Below are 22,534 nucleotides of genomic sequence, written 5' to 3'. Positions count from 1 at the left end.
TTGTTATTATTTTTGTTTTTTATTTTTAATAAACATAATAAATGAATGACAAAATAATAATTTATAAAATAAAAAATAATTTTTATAATTAAATAATATATATAGGATTAATTTATAATAAAAATTAAAAAAAATTATTTAACAGTTATTAAAAAATTTAAAAACCATATTTTATTATAAAACCATTTGATGGTCTAAACCTTTTACTACCATTTAATCCTTTGTCCACTTTTTGTGTTGGTTTCAAATTTTGCTTTGATTTTTCTCGATATAATTAATTACTTGTTAGTAGTTATGGGAATAGAGAAGCCGAAAAACTATGATATTATAACAGAAAAATTTTATTTAAAATGAGAAGAATAGTAAAATAAAAAAAATAAAAATTTAATTATTGTTCAATCTATAATTTTTGTCGTAACGTGTGGACTACTACTTCAATTTAAAAGAAAATGAATCATCAATTTTTAAAGTATAAACTGCGTTTCCATCTGCAAATAGTAAATAGGATAATACAAGAAAAACATGCTTCACCGGTTGACCATATCATGCAACATAATGACATATCACATATACAAGGCTCAACTATTAGGATCATGCATTTCAAAGGATTACTCAACTTACTCCTATGTCACACGAACATCATATATAAATTAAAAGAATACTTCCGGAGCCTAATATCTTATGTACCACCATTATCCAAACGTGATAATCGTTGTCATTCACATGATCACATCACCAACACACATCCTGTATAAATTGGAGCATTATTTTTCTAATTACTAACCTTTTATTTTAACAAAGTTAAATTCTAAAAGAGATGTTCAATCGTTATACTAAGATGTACTGTATTCGCTATATTTTATCTTAAAATTGATTTTATAATTTTAAATGAATTAATTAATTTTACAAAAAATTATTAGATCAAAATATTTTATAATTTAAATCTTATTATGATTTTTTATAATTTATATATTTAATTTATTCTTTTGATTTTACGTAAAATCTGAGTTTAGGAGGGAGGGGAATTTTTGGAATGTGAAATGGCCATGTTAGAGCATTAGAGAAAAAAGAAGTCCACCAAGGAGAGTACACAATCGTTAGGGATGGCAATACCACCCGAATTCGCGGATACCCATCCCGTCTCTATCTGTTTGGAGCGGGTAATTATCTATTCGGGATGAGTAATTATTCGCTCCGTACCGGAGCGGATTTTTAGCGGGGCGGGTTCTTGGAAGGGGCAGGGCGGGTTGGGTTTAGGTAATATCCGCCCCTACCAGCCCCACTATATATATAATATATATAATTTTAATATATAATATGTATAATATATGTAAAATAATTAGTAAATGATTAATAATATTGTATCATATTTAAATTTTTACTTTAATTTATGTTATGTATGTGATGATGGTTATATAAATTTTGAAATTTTATTTTATTTATTGGATTTTAATAATTATAGGGGCGGATAGGAGCGGGTTAGGGTTCAACATTTTACTACCCGCGGGTAGAAACAGGGCGGGTTCTAGGTGGCTTTTGTACGGCGGGGCAGGATTGGGTAGAGCAAAAACCCGCCCCTATCCACCCCATTGCCACCCTAACAGTCTCTCTCAAAACGATTTTTCTTTCCCGCTCAAGAGAAACGGTGATCCATTTCTCCATTTCACTACAACTGCAAGCATCATCTTTTGTTTTTCTTTTAATTTGATAGATTAAAAATTAATTTATTACAAATTAAATTCTATTTTAAGAGTTTTTTCTATTCATTAGTGAATTGTTGCATGCACAAAACAGAATTTAAACACTAAGTCCATACTTAAATTAACTAATAAATGACTATTAAAATTGATTAGAGTCATCCTTTAATCATTGCATCTTTTATTTCATTTGATTACAAAATCCTCCATTCGCAATAGCACTAAGGCAAATTTACTGAACATAATTTTTGGGTTCAACTTCCCACTGTGAAAAACGTCTTAAAATATTAGTTTCTATTTGAGCTACAAAGAATGGAATGGAGTGGATCTTAATAGTTGTTGGTGACAATATTAAAGATGACTATAGATTCAAGTTTATACTTGCTATTTAGTTTTTTTTTTATTCTATTATTACTCCAACTAATTATGTTAAGTAGGGGCGGCAACGGGGCGAGTAGGGGCGAATTTTGCTCTACCCAACCCCGCTCCGCCGTACAACAACCCGCATAGAACCCGTCCCGCTTCTACCCGCGAGTAGTAAAACGTTAAACCCTAACCCGCCCCTGCGGGTATCCGCCCCGCCCCTATAATTATTAAAATTCAATAAATAAAATTAAATTTTAAAATTTATATAACCATCATCACATACATAACATAAATTAAAGTAAAAATTTAAATATGATACTATATTATAATTATTTACTAATTATTTTACATATTATATATATATATATATATATATATATAGCGGGGTGGGTATGAGCGGGTATTACCTAAACCCGATCCCACCCCGCACCTCTCAAGAATCCATCCCGCTTAAAAACCTACCCCGGTGCAGGGTGGATAATTACCCGCCCCGAGCGATAGGGACGGGGTGGGTACTCGCAGGTTCGGGTGGTATTGCTATCCCTAATGTTGAGCTCCTTTATTTCAAAAAAAAATTTGATTTCTGATTTTTTATTCCTATTAATTATTAACGGGTAGTTGTTAGTGAGATAATAAAAAAAAGGGTTAACCACCAAAAACGTCCCCGAATTATTTAAACATTGACAAAAATACACCTGAATTTTACTATCGACAAAAATGCGTTTAAATAATTTTAAAACGCGACAAAAATGTCTAACAATAAATATATATTTTCAAAAAATGCCTTAGAGATTGAATTTTCATATCATTTTTTTTGCAAGAATAATTAAAAAAATTAGATATTATTATTCTTAAAATGTGGTGATTTTTTTCTAAGTATATATTTTTTGTGATTTTTTAAAAGTATTATTAGTTGTTAACAAAAAAATTACAAAAAAATATATACTGAACGAAAAATCACCAAATTTTAAAGATAATAATATCTCATTTTTTTAATCATGTTTACAAAAAATTGTATCAAAATTCAATCTCTAATATATTTTTTGAGAAATACATATTTATATGTTAGATAATCTTGCAAAAAAAACTAATATTAAATATGTATTTCTCAAAAAATACATTAGATATTGAATTTTGATGCAATTTTTTGAAAGCATACTTAAAAAAATGAGATATTATTATTCTTAAAATTTAGTAATTTTTTTAAGTATATATTGTTTTGTGATTTTTTAAAAGTATTATTAGTTGTTAACAAAAAAATTATAAAAAAAATATCTACTTAACAGACAAATCACTAAATTTTAAGTATAATAATATCTTATTTTCATAATTATGCTTGCAAAAAATTGCATCAAAACTCAATCTCTAAGGTATTTTTTGAAAATCTATACTTATTGATGGATATTTTTGTTATGTTTTTAAATTATTTGAAGGCATTTTTGTTAATAGTAAAATTCGAGTGTATTTTTGTCAGTGTTTAAATAATTCGGAGACATTTTTAGTGGTTAATACAAAAAAAAATTTAAATTGATAAAAATTAATTTTTTCATATTTATAATCTATTGAATATATTAATTTAATTCTTAAAATATTTGCAATTGCTATATATCCATATGCCTAAAATTCACTATAGTTGATATAAATAGATTTATTCTGAATTTCTGATGTAACCAAAAACTTTCACACACTTTTATTGATAATAAGTGTAATATATGTAACGGCCTAGCCCCGAAGAAACGGCGCTTTTTCGGGATCAAACGGAATTTTTACAGAATTTTTAGGAATTTCTATGCATATAAGCACCTCCACTGCACAGGACACCTCTCCTAATCTAAGAAGGCACGTTGCGAAGAGTTGCGTTTTTGAGCCGCTTCGGGCCCGAATTTCAAAATTCTGATTTCCGTGGTTAGTCTTTATGTGACGAGCCGGTCACGAATTTCGAGAGAAAAATTATATTAATATAATATTCATATATTACTATTTTATTCCGAATATTATATTATTATCTTCTCTACTGTGATTAATGTTGATCTATGTTTAGTAATATAATAACTGAGTTAGAAATCTACCGGTAACGGATAATACCGGCATTCTTAGATGAACTTAGCATTGCTAATGCTTCATCATATATCTTTTATTCTTATGATTATCCAGTTACTAGTGTCATTTACACTAAGTAACTTAATGTTTATCCATTAGCAGTGTAATTACTTAAGTTCTAATACATCTAGCTTTAGTAATTATCCTTTTCTGAGATATTTTGACAAGTAACTTTTGGATAATCATCATCCAAAAGCCACGGCCTCCCTTGGACATCTTGGCTATTATTTTTGTTCTTGGAAAAGCTTAGAACACCATGAAAGAAAACCATGAAACTTCCATGAACACCTGAGCTTCTTTCTCCGTTCTTTCTCAAACCGGAACCCCTATCAAAAATCTAATCTTACCAAAGTGTTCACCTCTTCCTCCTCTTCATTTCTATGTCACTTTTCATGGAGTAAATCAAGGTATGAAGGCTGCTCCTCCTCCTTGAAGGTTCGGCCATGGTGGTTCCTTAAGCTAATGATGTTTTCTTCATGTTTTCTCTTAGGATCTCTTATTCAATCACCAAAAGCTCCAAGAAAACGTGATTTCTAGTTACCTTAAGGTGAGAAAAACCTTCTTTTTATCATCATGAAGCTTCAGCCTTCATGGTTCATAAGATTCTAAAGTTGTTGTTGATGTTAAAATAGGCGTAAAAGTGCTTCTGGAAGCTTGTTTTTGGTGCAATCTTGGACAGCAGCAAAGGAGGTAAGGTTTGGTAAATTAATCAATGATTGGCTGTGTTCTTGAAGTGTTAAATCAGATCTTGTTGCTTGAGGTTTGATTTTGGGTGTTTGTGTGATGGTTTGATCATGAAATCTTGTTGTTTAATGCTTGAAAATCATGTTTATGATGGTTTTGAAGTGGCTGTTGGTGCTGCTGGAAAACATGACATTCCAGCCATGAAAATCATGAGTTTTGATGCTTATTTGATGTGCATTTAATGGCTGGAAAGTTTCTCTTTGGTTTGATAAAAATCGGGTTCAAATTGGTTTCCGAAAAGATTGAAAAACTAGCTGAAAATCAAGCAGAAATCTGATGAACTTTTGGAAAAATGTTTTTGGTTTTTGGAAGAACATGAAAACGTGTATTCATGGAGTTTTGGGGTCAAAATACAATTATTAAAAAGTTTGGGGTTGAAAATTAATTAATCAAATGTTGAGGGGCTAAAGTACAATTATTAAAAGTTATAAGGGTCAGAGTGCAATTTCCAAGAAGTTCGGGGGACAAAATGCAATTTTTGAAAGTTAAATAAAATATTATTATTTTAATAATAATATTATTTAATTAATAATAATAAAATATTGATAAAAAGACAGTTTTTGTAAAAGTCTCAGGAAGGTAGTTTTGAGTCCAGAATTCTCTAATTTCCTTTACTAAACACCTAAGAAGAGGTATAAGAGAAGATATAGAGGTATATGAGGTAAAGAAACAAGATTTTGAAACCTGTGTTTATGTTAAAAAGAAAAGGAGTTAAAAGTGATATAGTTGTGTACCTGACCTTACAGAGTAAACAGCTTTCTGTGATGTTGGAATGCTTGATTTATGATGATTGCTAAGTGATGGAAAGTATGGTTATATGTGAATTATGAGCCTTCGGGCAATGCTTGTGAATGTTGTGCGGGGACGCCCGTATTGTGATGTTGCTTCCCAGACAGGCTGCGGTAGAGTAGTACCAGCCCTGCAAGCTGAATGCTTGGTAGAGGCCTGACTCGCATACCTGCGGTATATTGAGACCTGAGCTAATACCAGCCCTGCAAGTCGAGAGCACTTGGTAGAGGGTATGCGGTACTTAATCTGGGATTAAGTTCTGGGAAGGCCCTATCTGACTTGGAGGGTCGGATTGCATCGGGTGCGGGTCGAAACCGACAAATGAGCTCATTACCTACAGTAGGGACAGACATGCATCATACTTGTTTGTGCATTATTTATTGCTTATCTTCTTGTGTTCTTGTTCTATTCCTTGTTTGTTTGAGCATAACTGTGTGATTGCATATTAATGTGTGAATGTGCATTTACTTCCTATTTTCTCTCTTGTTCATGTGTTAGTTTATGTTGCTGTTATGTACATATTACTCTACATTTATTTATACTTCTATGACCACGGACATTATAAATGAACTTAACTGTAAACCTCGACCTTACTAAGAACTCCCCAGTTCTTACCCCTTACACCTCTACAGATGGACACAGGGGTCCTATTCTACGAGATTGATCCACTGTACATCCACGAGGATCCAGTGCGCGGCGAGTATTACATCTACTGTGCGGTACCTCGTATCCGTAATTATGTAGTTCGTGGTAGACCTTTCCAGTACCCTATTAAGACATCATACTTTAATCTTGATGCACCCTATGATTTTCCTTTATCTTGGTTACACCCCGGCGGACCTGGGATACCTCATCCTGAGGAGCAGATGCCACCTCCACCTGACTATCCTCCTCCACCTGAACCTCCTCTACCTGATGAGCCTATACCTGCCCAGCCTATCCATGAGTCACCTCCTGCACCTTTTGTCCTTGATGAGTGGGGTGTTCCTGTGTTGCCACCCGAGCTTGATCCTTTACCTGAGCCGATCGAGCCTCCTGTCTTTGATGAGCAGCAGGGACATGAGTATGATCAGATCATGGAGGCGCCACCTCCTTCTCCCGACTGTATTTTGTTTGGTAGCTATCCTTTTATGGTTTCTGTGGCCAGCAGTGGTTCCTCTGCTATCACTCCGGCAGAAGAAGAGGACGAGGAAGAAGAAGATCCAGAGGAAGATCCTAACTTCATAGTTATCTCCTCTGACAGCGATGACGATGAGCCAGGCGAGGCGCCAGCAGGCGAGCATCGCCCGGTGGTTTTCCGTGAGGTACTCTGGACTAGGATTGAGGAGATTTTTTGAGACGCCTAGTCTAACTTCAGTACATTAGAGTGTCTCCCTCACTTTTGTTAGCATGATTAGAGGGAATAGGCATATCATAGAGTTAGGCTAGCCTGGGTGCCAGCTTAGGGGCTTTTGGTCAGGCCAGGCCCTGTGGCGTCTTATGTACATATATGTACATACTATATGAGTCACTGACTTAGGGGTGTTGTACTATAGCTATATGCTTATATAACTGAGCCATTTCTGTAACATGATGTATATTATAGTGTGTTACTCCATATTCTGTTATCTTTTGTTTTATGTATGTGAATGTTTAATTATCCCTTGATATATGGAGGGTATGCGTCTTTAAATTATTCTTGTTTTAAAAAAAATTTTACTTCTAAAATTTGCGGTGTTTTAACAACGTACAGGCTTATATTTATTAATTAATAATACAGAAAAGGAAAAACAAGTTGGTAACATTCAATTTCTAGTATGATCTAGACATGCCAGAAGTTGGGTTGTTACAATATATATCTCACACATAATTATTTAAAGGTGTATTTCTTAAAACAGAAAAGCTCTGCATACAAGCGATTAGGGCTTGTAAGCATTACAAGTCAATTAACCACCAACCCCCCAAAACGTGCTTCTAGTGTTACGTCCCTTACACGCGTGTATATTTATAGTTTATAGCTTTTTTGTTATTTTAGTTGAGTTGTTGTCGTTCGGGTGTTTTATATCAGACATGATTGGGTGTATTTTTAGTTTTTGACATGGTGTATTCTGCAGCATCTCTCTGTTGTTGATGACCAGTTTGTTCCCAAGGTTGGAATGACCTTTACCACCCTTGAAGATACTGAAAAATTTTACGGGAACTACGCCAAGGCTGCAGGATTTTCTACAAGAGTTCGGAGCACAAATAGGAAGGGAAACGAGATTAAGAATCAATTGATTAGATGTAGCAGAGAGGGAAAATGGAAATCTAAAATATCTCCGATCGAGAAGACGAATCCGGCAGCCGGTTTAAACTGTCCTGCAAGAATTTATATACACACATTGAAGGATGTTGGTGCTTGGATCATTTCAAAGGTTGTGCTAGATCATTCACACCCTTGCTGTCCAAGTAAAGCAGAGATGCTCAAACAGCACAGAGAACTAAGCATGTCCATTCGTCGTACAATAGAGAATAATGAGGAGGCTAGTATTAAACCAAGCAAAACTTACCAATCATTTGTTGCGGCTGCCGGGGGTCACCGCGAGTTAAATTTTATTGAAAAGGATGTGAGGAATTACATTATGAGAGAAGTGAGAAATGTTTCTGAACAAGAAGATGCAAATGAATTCGGAAAATATTTGTTAAGAATGAAAGAGAAGAATCAGAATTTCTTTTTTGAGCTTGAACTCAAGGAGGATCAATCGATTAAGCTGGCTTTTTGGGCCGATGCAAGAAGTAGAGCTGCCTTTGAGTATTTCGGAGATGTTATTTCATTTGACATCACCTACAATACAAACAGGTAACAAACTGTCCCTGTTTATGATGCTAAATTAATGTATTTTTATGAATCCACGGCAGAGGTGTATATTGGGTGTTTTTGGGTGTATACAAAGCATTTGTTGGGTGTATGTAATGATTTTTCATTCTGCACTATGGTAATTTGTTTCAGGTATAATTTGGTTTGTAGTTCTTTTGTCGGGGTGAATCACCACGGTCAGTCAACACTTCTTGGATGCTCTTTGATGAAAAATGAAGAAATTGAATCATTCAAATGATTATTTCAATGTTGGCTTCGTTGCATGGGAGGAAATGCTCCGAAAGGGTTTCTCACCGATCAATGCGCATCAATGAAAAGGGCTTTAGAGGCCTGTATGCCAACAACAATTCACCGTTGGTGTATTTGGCTCATCATGAAGAAGATTCCAAACAAATTAAACGGGTACAAGGGACATGCAGAAATTGAACAAGAAATGAGCGAAGTTGTTTGGAACTCTCATAGTAAAGACTAATTTGATAGGAATTGGAATGATTTTCTGCTGAATTTTGGTCTTGTGGACAATAAGTGGCTTTCAGGTAATGTTTGTTTAAAATCTGCAGCAGATGTGTAATTTTAATTTTTTTCGGGTGTATTTATAGTCTGTGTTTGGGTGTATTCTGCAGATCTCTATGAAGACCGTCATATATGGGTTTCAATCTATCTGGATCACCACTTCTGGGCAGGGATGAGAAGCACACAAAGGAGCGAGAGCATGCATTCATTTTTTAACAAGTTTCTTACCCGGAACATCTCGCTTATTCAATTTTTCAAACAATACGATAATTACCTCGAAAGCAGGGAGCAAGCAGAAAGAGAATCAGATGCTGCAGATTTTCATACGGTCATACCGTGTGCAACCAAATCCTCCATTGAAGCTCAGTTTTAAGATGTGTACACTCATCATAAGTTTAGGAAAGTCCAAGCACAATTCAGAGAAAAGGCGAATTGCATCACTAGATTAACGAATTCCGCTCTAGGCTATTCAGTATACGAAGTTGGAGAATAAGTTTCCAGCTCAATATTCAACAAGTTTGTGGTTACTTACGACTCAGTGGCAGTCGAGGTAAAATGCCAATGCTTATTATTCGAGTCAAGAGGGATATTGTGCCGTCACACACTAAGCGTGTTAAGCTTTGAATGAGTAAGCCAAGTGTCACCTAGATATATACTGGAATGATGGAGCATGAAGGTAAAGAGGCGACACACACACATCAAGAGCAGCCACGACGAGCCACTGATGGAGCCAAGAATCAAGAGGTTTGACCAATTGGTTTTTCGTTCGCAAAATATTTTCAAATTTGCATCAGAATCGGAGGAGCTGACTGCAATTCTGCACCGTGCATACGATAACGTCATGGTTGAGATGGAATCATTGAAAGCCAAAAGGAAGGGCACATCTTCTTTATCTCACGAAGACGCCAACTTGAAATCCATTAATGAGCTTCAAAGCCCTCCAAGGATTCGAACAAGAGGACGTCCAAAAAATAGGCTAGGTTCAAAGTTGGACAAACAGATTGCAAATGCCACAAAGAAGAAGAAAACAAAAGGTCTAAATGAGGTAAAAGGAATGTTCTTTAAATATGTGGTGTAAAAGTTTATTTTTCTCGTTAATAGTTTAGCTAATATGTGAGTTTGTTATATTCAGTTAAACCTCTTTGATGCTGCATCAGTGGTGCATTCAAATTCCAGCCCATATCAAGGACGTGTTATGAATTATCAATTCAGGGTACCAGCAGCAGCGGATAACTCTTTGGGTGTATAGTTACAGAATATGGGTGTAAAAACACTGTTCTTTTGGGTGTATTTCTGAATTTTCTTGTGTTTCACATTTTACATATATATACATATATATACTTCAGAATCTTGTTTTTATGTTATAAAATACTGTTTGTTTTTTTTTTACAACGGTTTAAGGGTTTTAGGTTTTAGGATTTAGGGTTTTAGGGTTTACGGTTTATGTTTTAGGGTTTACGGGTTAGGGGTTAGGGTTTAGGTTTTAAGGGTTTAGGGTTTAGGGTTTTAGGGATAAAGCATCAAGGGGATAGATTTTTTGGTGCATATTCAACTTTCTTTGGGTGTAAAAAATGGCAGGTTATGGGTGTATATTTGGTTTGATGTTTTTCTTCATATTATAGTACCTGTAATTTAGACATTTTGAATACAGCAGAGAGAGTTTAATTATTGAAAGAAATTTTACAATAAACTAGATTATAATTGGCAAATTTTTACAGCATGTGTTCAATTTGTTACAAGACTATATAACATTTACATTAATCAATGTCAATATCCTTAGAATCTATCTGACAATATGGACTCAATAACAATGAGGATGGCTTGGACATTCTTATTGCATTACTTCCCCTAATGGCTTCAGCTTTGTCTTGATGTCATGGAATAGAAACCGGGAAGCATATTCTACTCTAAAGTGGTCCACCTCGTGCTACAGTTAAAAAGAATATTCTGTTTAATCAATCATGTTAATTGAGTAATGTAATAAAGAGTTATTTAGTTTTAAACACATTTACCTGGGTCCAATTGTCCCACTCATACTTCCACCTTTTAATGTTTGCGGGCTCAAATATCTCAAGCCACTTCATTACATAGATAACACAGTCATAGCTGAAAACAAAGAAAATAAATTACAAATTACATATAGGAAAGTTTAATTTTTAGAGTGAAAGATTTATACCTTGTCTTTTGGCCTGAGATGTTAAGGTATGGTAGTTCAATTTCCTTGTCCTTGTCTTTGTCTTCAGAGGTGCCCCCCAGCATATACTTTAATTCGTGAAATTACATATCCATTAAAACACAAAACAAATCAGTAATACATGAATAATTTCAATAAAGGGATACAACCAAAGGAGCACAAAGTTACACCTTATATTGAACAGAAATACACCCAACTATCAAAATACAGAACACAGAAACAACTTACAATGAATGTATCAGGGCAGTTCTCTCATCAGACGAAGATTTCGTGTGATATGGGTCGACTATATAAAATTTCTGCTTTCTTGTATCAGCCAACCATAACCACCAATGTTGTGAATGGCAAACAGGTGCAAAAATCTGAAAAATGTTCAGATTGAACATTGTTTTAGTTTATTTGGCACATAAGTAAAAAACGGTAATAAGAATTTTTAGAAATGAAAACTTACATAACGATGGATGCTAATTTTTAAGGTCCAAGAAAGGTATAAACATTGGGTAGTCTTCCACCCTGAATGGCTTATTGTTATTAGGCTATAAGAATACCCCTTTTGGATGATTTCCAAGGGCCATGTTCTGCAAAAATTGTGAACCACCAAATAAATACAGAAAATACACCCAAACGAATCCAGAAAATATACCCAAATGAATAAACAACTTACACCCAATTGAACACAGAAAATACACCCGAAGGAATGCAGAAAATACAACCGAAATTCGTTGAAGCAACCCTTACCACAATATCAGGGGGGAGACAGTATACTTCTTCTTGAAACCTCTTAATCTTTTGCTGATTTAGGATGAAGCACATGGCAGAGACAATCTAGAAAAAGATGCCAAAATCAATTTTACATCAATCAGCATTGCAGTTAATTTTGGTGATAAAAATATTAATGTTATTGTAATATTACCTCAGCTTCTATATGCGTTTCAGATGCGAGTGATGCAAGGTGGAGTTTTGACAAAGTGTATCTATCTTGGGCTTGGAGTGTGTAGATGGTGTCAAACTCATTAGTTAGTCCATCTGCGTATGTCTTCACTCGTATGGCCCAGAGGTAGCATTTCTCTTTCATGTCAGAAGTAACTTTATTCGTCCTCTCAGGAGTTTCAAACTTCTCGAAACTCTCTGCGCCACTCTCCTTGGGAATCTACAAACTTTTTTCTTTTGTTGTCACCCCACCACTTACAATTTTTTGTACCAGATCCCCTAATTGTTCTAGCAATTTTGGGGGTTTCTAGAGTTTTTGCCTTCTCTCTGTCTTGCATTGACATTCCCTCCTGTGTTGCTGCTTCTTCTTGGCTTGAATCAGTCAAGCTAAGGCTGAATGATGGCATCGGATCTGTTTTAGGAATATACGATGCAGTCCATGCCATCATCATCAGTGCAACAGCATCTTCTGGGACAGGATTACTGCGTGATCATGTATAACGTATTATAAGAATAAGAATATACGAATGATAACAAAACTTTGATTTTACTCTGATGAACTTACATTTTAGAAGGAGCTAGGGGAAGCATGGGTGCCTTCTTCAAGTTGTTGGGGGGTTCAGGAGTGCTGCACGGTTACGTAAAATTAATCATGTTATAAAAAAAACTAGTCAGGGATCAATCGTGAAAATATACACCCCAACAGGGGCAATATACACCTAAACTGTAACCAAATACATACCCAATACTATTTCTTACCTTTTTGTAGTTCCTTCAATTTGTAGCACAGGGGTTGGTTCATTTTCTGTCTCAGGTATTTGTTCAATTTCCGGCATAGTAGTTGTTTGGGACAATGGTAGACAAACTTGAATCAGAACTCTAAACAAGAAGAAAAATAAAAGGTTTACAAAGCCTCCGAAAATAAAAAGGTTATAAGGTTGAAATATTCTTGAAAAACTCACATTGCAAGCGCTTCGGATGGTGTCTCTTCCCTTACAACCATCATATTCTCTTCAGCCGACTCACTGGCTGACTCTTCAACCAGACTCAACCTAAAATACACCCTAAGAAAGTCAAAAATACACCCGAACCATTCAAAAGAAAGACATGCTTTGTTTTTTGAGAACTTACATACTTGCAGTTTTTGCTTTTTTTTCCTGCTTTTTTTCTCGAATAAAACAATAAAGGACTTTTTTTCTAAAAAAATATATATACAGAATTAAAAGTAGAAGGTAATAAAAGAATAAAAGCAACGGTTATTTCAAAGAGAAATTACATGCTCTCTGCGGGTTTGTTTATGCTACTTTGGTCTGTCTGTCCTTGAGAGGAAAGATAATCACTTCCCAAGTTTACGTCCGATATTCTAAACATAATAGAGTACATGTTATTCACAAAAAATATCATACTGTTAAATCACGATAACAAGATTTTATCAAATAAAGCTTCTTACGTTTCAGATGAGACATAGTGACCTTCCGTCGATCGCAGGTCGGCTTCCTTCTCCCTGCGAAACAAGAAACAATTATTAGCAAAGAAAACACCCTAAAATTTAAAATATACACCCCCAACAAGACATACCCCTGTGTAGCAGATTTTTTTATTGTTTTTTCTTAAGAATTCATCTAAATCTTCAGTTCCAATTTCAGATCTGATAATACATGCATAAAAGAACATGTTAACAAATATAATTTTGATGATAGACGGTAATATAGCTTAGAAAGTACTGTACCCATGATAGGATTGAGCTTGCTCAGGAAATGAATCCTCCACAGTGACCTTTTTCTTTTTGGATTGTGTCCTAGGGAAAAAACAAGTATGACTCAGAAATACAAAATTAATTTGATCACAAAACACTATCCAAAGAAGTGCTTACTTTTTTGGTGTTCTCTGAGTCTTTTTCTTTGTTTTTTGCTTCTTCACTGGTGATGATTCTTCGCTTCTATAAGTTAATAAGAGACACTCTGTTAATACATGAAATCTTGATAATAAACCCAAAGGAAAGGAGTAATAATTTCAGAATATTAGTCATCAGTTGATTCAGATTCTGAATCAGAATCCTCCTGAATATTCTTTCTTTTTTTGGACTCTATTCTGGAAGGCAAACAATCATTATTTAAAAACATACTAAAAGGGATAAAATACACCCAAATGAATGCACAAGATACACCCAAATAAATGCACAAAATACACCCAACTGGATAAATAAAATACACCCAACTTGATAAACAAAATACACCCAATTGGATAAACAAAATACACCCAAGTATAGTACTTACTTTTTGCCTTTTCGAGTGTGTTGTTTTCTTGTTGAATCCTCTGAGGCTTCTTCAGTCTCAGACTCAGAGGTAGAATGGTCACTTTCAGTTGTTTCAGTCTTAGATGATGATGTTGAACTTGCCTTCCTTTTTTTTGTTTTTTTTTTGTTTCTTCTTTTGTTTCTTTTTTCTTTATTTCTTTCATTTTTTCCTTTGTGTCGGCCATCTTTACAATCCCCTGAAACATTAGAAATTTTAGTTAGCAGCATTCAGGTAAATAAAATACACCCAAGATATTTTATTCACTTACCATATGTTCCTCAATTTCTTCCCTCATTCTTTTGACCAATTGCTCCTTAGTCCAGTTGGCAATCCAGGGTTCTGGAGGTCTTTCTACTCTCTTCTTGTATTTATTTTTTGACAGATGAAAGTAAATTATCATCAGGAAAAACAGGCAGCCGTCAATTGCCTTTTTCTTTTTCAGATTGTAATCTGTTATGCCCTTAATGATAAAATTCAAAACATGTGCTCCCCAGTTCCGCTCTGTTATTGTGTCCATCTTGAAAATTGGGGCCAGGTGCACATGTGAGATTTTGTTTATTGTCGTTGGTAACAGGAACGCCATCTGTATATAGAGGATGAAAATCCTCTTGAACATGAGGCGATCCTGTTCATTATCAACGCCAATAGCCATCATCTCATCTGTCAGATTTTTGAGGGTCTTACCCTAGAATCTTCTAAAAATTTGTTTGTCATCTTCAGAAAGATCCTTATAATTGACTTTCTGAGGAAATATATCTCATACAAAAAGAAAAACAACATATTATGAAAATGAGTTCAAATACACTCAAGCATGAATTAAAATACACCTGAATATGACTCATATACACTTATATTTTTTAGCGAGTTACCTGACGCGTTGATGCCAAGCGTAGCCCCTATTGTTTTTTGGTGTTACTTTAAACGAACCGTAGCCAGTTTGTAGTCTGTTATCCCCTAATTTAAAGGAGTTAGCCAACTCCCTTAATATTTGGTGATGCACCCTTAGTGGCGGAATGTGCATCAGGCCACCAAATCCCAAATCCCTAACAATTGTTTTCTTCTCCTCGCTCATGTTTCTGAATTTCTCACTTAACAAATGGGTTGCACACTTAAAGTCTTTGGTTTGCTATAAACAAAGCAAAATTATAGTCAGATATATTTCTATTATATAAAACTGATTTCATCTAAGACATATATTTGTTCTTACATTTTTTTCAGCCTGGTTTCTGCCTGCCATTTTTTCTGAAATGAAAAATACACCCATAGATATCAGTAAGATACACCCATAGATATCAATCAGATACACCCATAGATATCAGTCAGATATCACTCAAATATGCATAAATATACAAGGTCAAGCAATATACACCCATGGACAAGCAAATATTAGAACAGTTGCAACTGTTGACCATATTACAGTATATCAGTTCAGAAATATACACCCAACAAATTATGCCATATACACCCAACAACTTACTCCATATACACCCACCAAATTACGCAATATACTCCTAAAAATTAGTTACGAGAAGAACTAGAACAACAAGAACAGTAACACGTAGAACAACTAAGAAGAATAGTAAAACCTAGAACCAAGAATAACAGTAAAACCTAAAACAAGTAGAATATTAAAAACTATAAAATGAGACCTAGAACAAAAAGAACATTAAAACTTAGAAGAACGTAGAAGAACAGTAAAACCTAGTTCTTCGATTTTGAAATGTGGAAAATATACAAGATGAGTAAAATAGTAATGTACCTTAAGTAATATATCTTCGTTTTTTCTGGAGATTGTTGATGGAGAGTTCTATCTTGTGTTGATGAAGAGTTCTAATATTCACGACGAGTTCTATCTCTACAGTTTGCAATGTTGCTCGAAAATGGACAGTTTGTGTTTTCTTCGAAAGGTTTGGAGAAGTGAAAGAGTGCGCCATTAAGGAGCGTTTTTTGCGAAGCGCAACCGTTGAGTGACACGCGTGTATTTTACACTCCATTCAAAGTGAGTGACTGCGCGTGTGAATGAAGTCTGGGCTGAAAACTTGTAAAATTTGTAGAGCCTTTTTATTTGTATGTGTAGCAGGCCCTTTCTTAAAAATAATAGAGTATATCCGATTGTAAATATTTTTTTTTTGGTGACTATCCGATTGTAAATATATTATCACTTAAAAAGTTAAAATCAATGACCTTATAATTGGATTTAAAAATAACGGAAGAATTGTAATCAGGTACTAGAACTGTAAACTGTATAATCTATAACGAAAAACGGACGCGGTTGCTTCTTAGCTCTTTCTCCCGCTAGAACCTTTAGTTTAAAAATCCGTTACCGCGAACTGCTCCGGGGGACCGAACCCGGACCAAAACGGGTCCAGTTTCAGTTTCACGTATTTCAGTATTTACCCTTCGCTGGTAGTGGTAGGTATCCTTTTTGGCGTTTATCGCCAGCACATTGTCAGAAATGTATCTTATCATGGGTCGGGTCAAGTAACCCGATGACATATTTCTCATTTTTATGGTTTATCTACAATGGGAAACACCACGTGGCCTTCTCTCAACTCATTCACAGATCTAAGAGAGCTTCGTCTTCCTCCATCTTCGTCTTCCTCCTCCAGCCAAAACGCACCGTATCAGTATCAAAATCATTATCCACAACAACATGCTACTGCGGTACCTTCTCAATCTCTGAACACCGAGCTCGCTTCACAGAGAAAATGACCATACTGCCCTACATAACCGTCCCCAACATCTCACCCTTCTCCGCCACCCTCATCCTAAATCCTAACACCAACCATCTCCACCTCCACCACCACCACCAATTCCGCCACCTCTACCTCCCCCGTCGTCACAACGGTCGGCGCATCCAGTTCACTACCGTTGCTCGCTCCCGCGAGGTCGTCCTCGGGAACCCGTCGGTGACGGTGGAGAAAGGCAAGTACAGCTACGACGTCGAAACCCTAATAAATAAGCTCAGCAGCCTTCCGCCACGTGGCAGCATCGCGCGGTGCCTCGACGCCTTCAAGAGCAAGCTCTCCCTCAACGACTTCGCTCTCGTGTTCAAGGAGTTCGCCACGCGTGGCGATTGGCAACGAACCCTGCGACTCTTCAAGCACATGCAGCGCCAGATATGGTGCAAGCCAAACGAGCACATCTACACAATCGTCATCACCTTGCTCGGCAGAGAAGGACTCCTAGACAAGTGCCGCGAGGTGTTCGATGAAATGCCTGAACAAGGCGTTCCTCGCTCTGTCTTTGCCTACACCGCCATAATCAACGCCTATGGCCGCCACGGACAGTACCAGACCTCCCTCGAATTGCTCGATTTGATGAAGAGAGAGAGGGTTTCACCGAGTATCTTGACTTACAACACTGTAATCAATGCTTGCGCGAGGGGTGGGTTGGATTGGGAGGGTTTGTTAGGGTTATTTGCTGAGATGAGGCATGAAGGGGTTCAGCCTGATGTAGTTACGTATAATACTATGCTTCATGCTTGTTCTCGTAGGGGTTTGGGCGATGAGGCTGAGATGGTGTTTAGGACTATGAATGAAGGTGGGGTTGTTCCTGATATCACTACTTATAGTTACCTTGTTGATACTTTTGGGAGATTGAATAAACTTGAGAAGGTTTCGGAGCTTCTTAGGGAGATGGAGGAAGGTGGTAATTTGCCTGATGTAACGTCTTATAATGTGCTTTTGGATGCGTATGCTGAGAAGGGGTCGATTAAGGAGGCACTAGGGGTGTTCCGGCAGATGCAGACGGCAGGGTGCGTGCCAAATGCGACCACTTATAGTATTCTGTTGAATTTGTATGGGAAGCAGGGGAAGTATGATGATGTTAGGGACCTTTTCCTTGAGATGAAAGTTAGCAACACGGAGCCTGATGCTGGTACCTATAACATTCTTATACAGGTGTTTGGAGAAGGTGGATACTTTAAGGAGGTGGTTACTTTGTTCCATGATATGGTGGAGGAGAATGTACAGCCTAACACGGAGACGTATGAGGGTTTGATATTTGCTTGTGGGAAGGGAGGGCTCTATGAGGATGCCAAGAATATTTTACTTCATATGGATGCTCAGGGAATGGTTCCGAGTTCCAAGGCTTACACTGGGGTGATTGAAGCCTATGGCCAGGCTGGACTGTATGAAGAGGCAATAGTTGCGTTTAACACTATGAATGAAGTGGGAAGCAATCCAACTGTCGAGACATACAATTCGCTCATTCATGCATTTGCAAAGGGAGGATTATACAAGGAGGCTGGAAAAGTTTTATTGAAGATGGGTGATTCAGGTTTGCAGAGGGATGTGCATTCGTTTAATGGTCTAATTGAAGCTTTCAGGCAAGGAGGTCAGCATGAAGAGGCGATAAAAGCGTATGTAGAGATGGAGAAGGCTAACTGCGATCCTAATGAGCTGACACTCGAAGCAGTATTAAGTGTATATTGCTCAGCAGGACTTGTTGACGAGGGTGAAGAACAGTTCCAAGAAATTAAAGCTTCAGGAATACTGCCCAGTGTCATGTGTTATTGCATGATGCTTGCTCTTTATGCAAAGAATGATAGGTCAGCAATCTTCTATGTTTGTTGCAGTGCTTTTAATGTCTTTAAAAATATAGCAGCTCTACTTTCTAATTAACTTTGAAGCTATAATACTTGGGTGCTTACAAATAGGATTGTGAAAATTGCTGAACTAGATATTGGAAAAAACATCAGCAGAGTGATGACAACTCAGAATTATTGACAAAAAGATACAGAAGAGATGGCATCTAAAAGCTTATACTTTCTTTGCAGTTGTTTGCATGATTGGATTAAAATGAAAGCAAGTTTCAGTATAATGATCTTTTGATACAATCTCTGCATTGAAGTATGAATACTGTTTCTCATTTCTTTTGAACAAGAGAATATTGCACAAGCCCTTATGACCAACATCGTATGAATTTATCTTTCTAACAATCTTTTTTAGACTTGTGTTATGATTTGCATTCTTCTTATTAATATTTCTTCCCTTTCCATATGCTCTATGTATATTCCCCCTAGACATTTCTTTTCTTTTCTTTTTCCTTTTTCTTTGTCGTGTTTGGAAAACCCTGAATGTTTTTGTGGAGCAGAGTTCTATGTTGTTATTCAGCATCCCTGCTTTTTCTTTTTGTTGTTTTGATTTTCAATTCAATACTCTAAATGCCAGAAACTGAGCAAATCCCAATGTTACTGCATATCCTTCAACAAAAGGCTCAAGATATAACGTATTTAAAGATGCTGCATATAGCAGATAAATGGCTTGCCAAGATACATGGTTTATGATAGGAACGACAGTGTTGTTTGATCGACGTAGCCAAGCCCATCTAGTGGGAAGACTTAATTGTTGTTGTTCTCTTGTCTATTTTGCAATCTGGTCTTTGTTGCAATGCAAAGATCGAACTCAATGTGCATGTTCTGTTAACCTTAAGAACCTATCAATTGCATTCTACCTCTGATGCTTTATTTATCTTTTCTCTTGTAAGTTTACGTCTCTTCATGGTTTCAGGTTCAATGATGCCTATAATCTACTTGATGAGATGATCACAACAAGGGTGTCGGATATTCATCAAGTGATAGGACAAATGATCAAGGGAGATTTTGATGATGACTCTAATTGGCAGATTGTAGAGTATGTCTTTGATAAACTGAATTCAGAAGGATGTGAATTTGGAATGAGGTTCTATAACACACTGTTAGAAGCTCTTTGGTGGATGTTCCAGAGAGAGAGGGCTGCAAGAGTGCTCAATGAGGCATCAAAGAGAGGGCTTTTCCCTGAGCTCTTCCGAACAAATAAACTTGTGTGGTCTGTGGATGTACACAGGTATTGTGGCTAACAATTCTTTCTGAACTTGTATTATTCGTTATAGAGGAAAACATAAAGAAGTATAGCATTCTTAATGTTCAGGCACTGAAAAATAGAAACCTTAGCATCCTTAATATTTAGGCACTGACAATTAGAAACCTTCAACTTTAAATTCTGGCAATTGGTTCTTCAATTTGAAAAATCTCTGCATAGCTAATTTTTGTTTATGTATGATGGATGGTTTAATAATTGAAATGACTAGGGGTGATGATATAAGCGACTTTGAAAACTTTTCTTCAAATCTCAAGGTGTTTAATTGATTAAATAAGGAGTTGATAATTTCTTTTCTCAGCATTGAAGATTCTAGTCTGTGTTTCTCCCTTTAAGGAGAGATGTGAAACTAAAAACTTAGCTTACCGTGCAGGATGTGGGAAGGTGGAGCATTAACAGCATTGTCCCTTTGGCTCAACAATATGCAAGAGATGTTCAGAGCTGATGAGGATCTTCCTGAGCTTGCAGCAGTAGTTGTGGTGTAAGTAGCTTTTTTGCCTCCAAGATCTGTTAATACAGTTTTATATATTTTCCGTGCCACAAACCCGGGGTAAGTCATTGATGTTTGAAGGAACAATGGTACATAATAGTTTTGCATATGATTGGCCTTTATTGTGAGTAGATTCATTTCTAACTTTGATAGTTCTTTCACATTTAATCAGTCGTGGACAAATGGAGAAGAGTACAGATAGCCAGGATTTCCCCATTGCAAAGGCCGCTTTTTCATTCCTGCAGGATAATGTGTCATCCTCTTTTACTTTCGCCGGATGGAACAAAGGTCGCATTATCTGTCTGCAATCACAACTGAGGCGAATTCTATCAGGCAACGAATCATCTTCTAATAGAAAAAAAATGAGTAAATTAATATCCATAAGTAATTCGACTGATGGAATTATGACTTGCAAATCTGATGTGCAAAGTGGTAAAGCTAATGATGTTGATTCTAGAACCGATAGTACAAGAACAGAGCTTCTAACTAGTGCAGTTTAGTTTTGAGAAATATAGAAATTACATTCATTTGTTTCACATGCCCTTGTTTTGATTGATTGGGATTGAAGATTGGGGCACATATTTGTTGCATTAGTGTAATGTTCCTAATTAGGCTGGCTTTCAGGTCGCCAGAAATTTTGGTATATATTATTATCAAGGTATCCAAAAAGGCTTAGTTTGCTGTATTTGCCTTTCTGATTTCTGCAAATGCCATGGGGAAAAAAAACCTCTGCTTTTCAATCCTTTCTTTCACCTTGAAAATTTGATACGTGCTGGATCAATGGATCGCAATACAAATTCTCACAACGGAAGATAAAAAAGGAATGGAAGGAATATATCCTTTTCTTTAGGTCATCCATCTTTTAAGAAATGTTTGTCTGCTTAGCTTCTGTGACTTTTGAAGACATATCTAGTTATATACCTGATCATAATCGACAGATCCACAACAGTTGAATAAAAGAAAGGGTAGTGTATCAGGACATAGAGAAATTCCTTTCTAACAGGTTCTCAGGAAGTGTAGTTTTCACTAAGGGATGGTGATTGTACATTTGTACCCAAAAAATAAATAATGTTCATGATATTTTCCAATGACCAATGCTCTACGACAATTTTCGGTTTGTTTCAATTTTGTTGTTTACTGGTCTCAGCGGTTTGTTTCATTGTTTTGTTTATTTTTTTGTTTTTTTTGGTTTTTTTTGTTTTTTTTTTTGTTTTTTTGGTAAAAGCGGTTTGTTTCATTTCAACAGCGTCATGGTGACCTGAGGCTACGTGGGCCTTGCCGCTATCATGATTTTGCTATGTTTGGATTAATAGTGAAGTCAAAATTAGTTTAGTTTGATACTTTAATCGTCAATAAATTTTAAGTAAAAAAAACTAACAAATTTGAATAATCAAATTAATTTGTAAAAATTTTTATTTCACTAGATAAATTAGTATTTACATTAAATTAGTCATCTATATAAAGGGATTGATATGAAAATTTAAAAAAATTTTTAAGGATAGTTATGTGTTTATTATAATGATAGGGATGAATTTATCTTTTTTTTTTTTTTACTTAAATTCGACGTAAGAATTGATATATCTAATAAAATAAAAATTTTCGAGACCAGGGACGAAATTATGTTATATATTATGAACTCAAGCTTTCACTAGAATTTGAAAAATTTTAATAGTACATGACAATAATATTTATTTTTTTCATTGTGTTGTTAAATTTG

The 22,534-nt window shown here is 35.7% G+C and overlaps 1 protein-coding gene across 1 annotated transcript; it reads left to right on the top strand.

Annotated features, from left to right (window-relative positions):
- The first annotated feature begins 16,693 nt into the window (after positions 1-16,693).
- On the top strand, positions 16,694-21,502 carry LOC112695232 (pentatricopeptide repeat-containing protein At1g74850, chloroplastic). Its single transcript, XM_025747491.2, has 4 exons — positions 16,694-19,018; positions 19,980-20,294; positions 20,701-20,808; positions 20,990-21,502. The coding sequence occupies exons 1-4, from the start codon at positions 16,956-16,958 to the stop codon at positions 21,315-21,317; spliced, it is 2,814 nt and encodes a 937-aa protein (XP_025603276.1). The 5' UTR covers positions 16,694-16,955; the 3' UTR covers positions 21,318-21,502.
- The last annotated feature ends 1,032 nt before the right edge of the window (positions 21,503-22,534 follow it).

Source organism: Arachis hypogaea, chromosome 1, assembly GCF_003086295.3.
Source record: "Arachis hypogaea cultivar Tifrunner chromosome 1, arahy.Tifrunner.gnm2.J5K5, whole genome shotgun sequence".
Taxonomy (NCBI): domain Eukaryota; kingdom Viridiplantae; phylum Streptophyta; class Magnoliopsida; order Fabales; family Fabaceae; genus Arachis; species Arachis hypogaea.
This window is presented reverse-complemented; position numbering and strand designations above follow the sequence as displayed.